General features: G+C 48.1%; 2 protein-coding genes across 2 annotated transcripts; both read left to right on the forward strand.

Moving 5' to 3' along the window:
* Positions 1 to 1,886: 1,886 nt before the first annotated feature.
* Positions 1,887 to 3,725, forward strand: LOC121857536. Its single transcript, XM_042353620.1, has 4 exons — positions 1,887 to 2,236; positions 2,579 to 2,632; positions 2,796 to 2,921; positions 3,042 to 3,725. The coding sequence occupies exons 1-4, from the start codon at positions 1,925 to 1,927 to the stop codon at positions 3,723 to 3,725; spliced, it is 1,176 nt and encodes a 391-aa protein (XP_042209554.1). The 5' UTR covers positions 1,887 to 1,924.
* Positions 3,726 to 4,149: 424 nt separating this feature from the next.
* On the forward strand, positions 4,150 to 5,718 carry LOC121857537 (glutenin, high molecular weight subunit PW212-like). Its single transcript, XM_042353621.1, has one exon. The coding sequence runs from the start codon at positions 4,150 to 4,152 to the stop codon at positions 5,716 to 5,718; it is 1,569 nt and encodes a 522-aa protein (XP_042209555.1).
* The last annotated feature ends 467 nt before the right edge of the window (positions 5,719 to 6,185 follow it).

The raw sequence follows: 6,185 nt of genomic DNA on the forward strand, positions 1-6,185 counted from the left end.
TATGTATAATGAGATATGTATATAGTAATTGGTGGTAATAAATATGAATTAATTAATAATTCATAGCAACTTTAAGATGAGACTACACCAGTTAGGTATTTGACCATAAATACGAGAGAAACATCTAAATATTCTTAAAAATAAATAAATAATTGGAATAAATTTTTGATATAATTTTTTATATATAATTCACTTGAGACTTTTACATATATATAAGCTCAGGTGAATAAAAATAATTTAGAAAGGTTAATAATCATTGTTAAAAAAAATAAGGTCTCTGATTTGATGTTCCAATAATTTTTTATTTTATTTTACGAGAGTTGCTATTGGTGGATATTTTCCCGGGTTAATGACGTCACGACTCTGGATCAAATCTCATGAAGTAAGTTTCGAAAACACGACCCAAACAGTTCGGAATTTCAACTCAACATTAAACAACAATAAATAAACTTAAACGAATACTATTAAATAAAACACATATCATACAACATACATAAACATAAATACGATGTTTTAATGAGAAAATAAACATTGTAGATGTTTTAAATACGACGGATTTATAATAAGAATATCAAGACTTGGAAACTTTACCGAAGCAGTATCAACATTGTCTCGAACACGACCCAGAGGCCTAATGTTGTCAGACTAACCCGGCCGATACATTTACTGCCGGGCGGAGTACAGAAGCAGACGGACTCTCCTAAAACTCCTTCAGAATCCGTACTCTAGGACTCTCTAAGGACATCCTGTGGGCATCGAAGGACGTGTAGGACTCTGCCGAAGCCTTGTGTAGGATAAAATGGCTCTCTACTACGCGTCGAAGTCCAACAGGAGAGGTAAGGAGGCGTGAGGGATTCCGTGTTTGTGGGAGGGTTACTTTCAAGTCTGTGGCGCTGAGCAATGGTGGAATTTCCTGAACTGATTAGGGATTGGGTGTCTAGTTTCAAGAATGAGTTAACGTATATTAGTTCAAGGGATTGGTAACGATTGGAATGCCATAGATTGGTTTAAAGTTTAGTTCTAGCCATTGGTTTATTTTCACGTACTGATTGGATGAAGGGAAGATATCTTGACTTTATTTACCTTCACAGACGCGGAGGATCGAGAGGAATCGGAGTCGACAGATGGAACTAATGAATCCGAACCCATTGGATCACCTGTCGAGAATGACGGAGTTTCGACAGGAGGAAGAAATACTGGTGTAGATTCGACGTATGAAACAGGGAGTCGACACACTACTGAAAGTTCTGTGGGTGGTCTAAAGTCGTCTTCTGGTGCTGAAGGAGTCGTAAATGAATCGTCTTCAGGTGGGTTCGACTCTGGTGGTGTCTCGGGATTCGTAAACAGATCCGAAAGTCTACCCATTGCTGAAAGTCGATCGTTTGAGGGTTCATTTGAGAGAACCGGGTTACATGAAGCTTCGACGAGCAGTAGATCACTTAAAGCTTCGTCAGGTGGGTCGGTTGAAGCTTCAATGGGTAAAACTTACTTGGGGAAGCGTATTAAGCCGTTGGACAGTTTAGCAAGAAGGGAAACAATGGTGGAATCAACGGTAGTAAGGAGGGCAAGGAAGCGAAAACGGAGGGTAGCAACACGAGCGGCAACGGTAGGCGCCACTGGGTCAAGATCACAACAGATGTCAACAGAAATCCCAACGGTAGGCGCCACTGGGTCAAGATCACAACAGATGTCAACAGAAATCCAAACGGTAGGCGCCACTGGGTCAAGATCACAACAGATGTCAACAGAAATCCCAACGGTAGGCGCCACTGGGTCAAGATCACAACAGATGTCAACAGAAATCCAAACGGAAGGCGCCACTGGGTCAAGATCACAACAGATGTCAAATCAACGGTAGGCGCCACTCAAGACATGAGCAACAGAAATCCCAACGGTAGGCGCCACTGGGTCAAGATCACAACAGATGTCAACAGAAATCCAAACGGAAGGCGCCACTGGGTCAAGATCACAACAGATGTCAACAGAAATCCCAACGGAAGGTTCCACTGGGTCAAGATCACAACAGATGTCAACAGAAATCCAAACGGTAGGCGCCACTGGGTCAAGATCTCAACAGATGTCAACAGAAATCCAAACGGTAGGCGCCACTGGGTCAAGATCTCAACAGATGTCAACAGAAATCCCAACGGTAGGCGCAGCAGAGGGAAGAGCTTGCATTGACGGGGCTATTGGCGGCATCAACGCTGTCACCACTACTACCCAACTAGTCTCAAACGTAAGTATTAATCTGTCTATTAAATATTCTTCATAACTAGATATTTAAAAAGTTCAAATCGAAATAAAACTTATCTTAAATCAGCTTAAAGTTCGTGTCATATAGCTAGTTGTCTATTTAAGCTGTGTAGTTCTGATTAGATCCAGCTTGATACCTTAAGTTTCTCAATAGATTTATCAAGTTTAAATGGTAGTTAGTTTCTGCATTGCAAGTCATTCTTTAAGCTTTTAGGTTTAGATATAAGCTTCATATATTCAGCCTAGATTGATTATTCTCACCGTCTCCTTATTCTCACCGTCTCCTTATTCTCACCGTCTCCTTATTCTCACCGTTCCTCTCAAGTCTACTGCCAGGACTCAACTCAGACGTGACTCACAAGGCCTCTATGCAATTATGGTGAGTTTTATTTACATTCGTGACGTCATTTTGGCGCGCATGGTGTTGATTGGTTGTCATATGTGCTGTGATTGGTTAGTTCTTTTGGCAATGGTGTAATTTTAGCGAATATAGTAGTTTTTTTTTAATTATTTCTTTCTGTAAATATTTTTATTACTTCCAGGGTGAGTTAGAGGAAGAGAGGATGTTGATGTTGAGTCAGAGGAGAGAGATAACTGAAGAGACGCGACGAGACTGGGAGAGATTACAGATAAACAGAGATACTGTTTTTCGCGCTTTATTTTGTGAGGTTAGTTTAGGTCCTTATCCCCTTAAAAGTTTCCCTAGTCTGGGGGAATTTGTTTTGAGTCTAAATTCTACATTCTTAAGACTTTTTGTTGATATGGCTAATGGCTGCATCTCTTTTTAGGACACCACGAGTACAGTAGCGGAGCAAATTAACCAGTTAAAACACCTGGTGAACTGGATACAGAGAATCCTAGTCTGTAAAACTCCTGTAGTTGAGAAGTTCAGGCAGTCACTAGAGGAAGTATTGAATAGATGCCCCTCCATGATGGCACACCTGACTGTAGAAGCCCCTCATGAGGACCTGGAACACCTTTCTCTGCGTACACATCGGTTACTTAACTTGAAGGCTGACAGAGGTGAAGCTTCGTCATCTCTTGCTGGTTGTGATGACTGGCTGGACAGGTCACGTATTGATGCATTTTTCAGGCAGGAGTATTTAGAAAGACCTCAGTCATCGGCCCGACCTGTCTCGCTGGCCCGACCTGTCTCGCCGGCCCGACCTCTGTCATCACCCCGACCTGTCTCGCCGGCTCGACCTGTCTCGCTGGCCCGACCTCTGTCATCACCCCGACCTGTCTCGCCGGCCCGACCTCTGTCATCACCCCGACCTGTCTCGCTGGCCCGACCTCTGTCATCACCCCGACCTGTCTCGCCGGCCCGACCTGTCTCTGTCTGCCGGGCCGACCTCTGTCATCCCCACCTGTCTCGCTGGCCCGACCTCTGTCATCGACCTGGCTGGCCGACCTCTGTCATCACCCCTGACCTGTCTCTGCCGGCCGGCCGGCCCGACCTCTGTCATCACTGACCTGGCCGGCCCGACCTCTCGCTGGCCCGACCTCTGTCATCACCGACCCGTCACCTCTCTCGCTGGCCCGACCTCTGTCATCACCCCGACCTCTCTGCTGGCTGACCTCTGTCATCACCCCGACCCGGTCGGCCGGCCTCGACTGGCTCTGTCATCACCCCGACCTGTGTCTGTGTCGACCTGTGTCCTGACGACCTGTCTCTGTGTCATCACGACCTGTCTCGCCGCCCGACCTGTCTCGCCGGCCCGACCTGTCTCGCTGGCTCGACCTCTGTCATCACCCCGACCTCGCGCCCGACCCGTGTCACCAGCCCGACCCGTGTCACCAGCCCGACCCGTGTCACCAGCCCGACCTCAGGGTGTTAAAAGACCTCTCCCTGCTCCAGAGGTTCACCCACCAACAGGTCGACTTGTGATGAACTGGATGGAGGTACTTAACACTAACGGCCAGAACCTTAGTCCACGAGAGGCACTTAATGAAGTGCCTTGGGGGTGTGGAGGAGAGAGGAGAAGAGCCAGAGTTCGGGAGGACCGACTGAGATCGAGGAGCCATGGAGGTGCCCATAATGGCTCGCCTGTTCCCCTCAGACCAGGTGAGCAGCGGCGGCAGCAGCCGGGGCCAGGTGAGCAGCGGCGGCAGCAGCCGGGGCCAGGTGAGCAGCGGCGGCAGCAGCCGGGGCCAGGTGAGCAGCGGCGGCAGCAGCCGGGGCCAGGTGAGCAGCGGCGGCAGCAGCCGGGGCCAGGTGAGCAGCGGCGGCAGCAGCCGGGGCCAGGTGAGCAGCAGCGGCAGCAGCCGGGGCCAGGTGAGCAGCAACAGCAGCCGGGGCCAGGTGAGCAGCAGCAGCAGCAGCAGCAGCAGCCGGGGCCAGGTGAGCAGCAGCAGCAGCCGGAACAGAGGCTGCAGCGACTGCAGGATCGTGTACACTCGATGGTACACCAGTTGGAGCAGCACCAACACCCCATGGTACAGATCATTCAACAACACCAAGTGCTGCAGTACCGTGAGGCCCAGGGTCGGCGGGTGAGTGACGAGACCCAAGAGAGACCAGTCCGGGGCCACACAGACTTGGCCACCAACTACCCGCTGTTCCGTGAGTTCCTGGAGACCCTCATGAGTGGCCCTGATGATGGCCCACCAACCCAGCGTGGAGCACAAGGTAACCAGCCGGCCAGGAGGGGAGCCGGGTCACCACAGCCGGCCAGGAGGGGAGTCGGGTCACCACAGCCGGCCAGGAGAAGAGTCGGGTCACCACAGCCGGCCAGGGTGAGGGCCGTATCGCCATTAGTCCACCACATGGCCAGGATGTGGGCCGGACCTTCCAATAACAACCCAAGACTACATCACCCACAAGAACACCTTACAAGAGACGCGGGCCATGTGGTACAACCTCCACCAGCTGACCCAAGGATCTCTGAACCTTCGTCAGTTGGGTTACAAGACGTGTCCCTAGCTCCTCTACCGGAGCTGCCTAGCCTTCCCGTACCAGAGCTGCCTCAATCCATGCTCCGGGATGCCATGAGGGAGAGACTGGAACCTCGACCCTCTAGAGTTCGCGCGTACTCCGAGAACTCCACGATCCGTCGAGTCGAGGACCACCTGCCTGGCTGCCCTCTAGTAAACCATATTGATGACCCCGCAGGAGGCGACGCAGAAGGTGACTTGATATTTCAATTCTCGGATGAACAGGAGTTGGGAATTGGTCGACGCCCTTCAAGGTTGACCTCTGAGGACTTCCCTTCCTCCATCAGTAGTAGAGACGATGATTACGAGGACTATCGTCTCCCCAGGACTTTTCAAGTTCGTCGCACTAAGAAAAAAACCCAAACTACTGCCAGTTCTTGTGACAGAGACGATGACCTAAATGACGACGACCTTACCGACGACGATGAGGGAGCTACAGCAGTAACAACCCCTCCTAGTAATGGCGAGGACGATGACTCTGACTTCTTCAGGGTAGGTGGCATGAGTGGTGACGAGGAGAAAGATAAATGAACACCTTTACTTGGATGATCACCTACTGACGAAGCCACGGTATCACATTTTAACTAAGAAATATACTGAAGGTGAACTACAATAACTGAGAATTATTGACAGGTGGTGAGAAATACCATACAGATTAGAGAAAGACATTACTTGAGGAATAAATACTTCTCTATCAATACTCAAATGAGCTTTTAAAAACTCCAGTTAGTATAATAAAAAACTTTAGTAACTTTGTTTAGTGAAAATATTATACTTTATACTTTGAGTAATGGTTTTAGAAATTAGTTTAAAGGTATATACTTGTATGTAATTCCGGTTTATGTTTAGATATTTTAAAGAATTTCAATTTATCAAACTTTTTAGGGAGTTATCTTATTTTTTAAAGTTTGTATTAAATTTTAAATCATTACAATACTTTTAAACTTTAATTATTTTTACCTTTTCTCTGTTATGTATTGTACACTTGATATACTTTG

The sequence above is a fragment of the Homarus americanus genome, unplaced genomic scaffold, assembly GCF_018991925.1.
Source record: "Homarus americanus isolate GMGI-L3 unplaced genomic scaffold, GMGI_Hamer_2.0 scaffold19065, whole genome shotgun sequence".
Classification (NCBI taxonomy): domain Eukaryota; kingdom Metazoa; phylum Arthropoda; class Malacostraca; order Decapoda; family Nephropidae; genus Homarus; species Homarus americanus.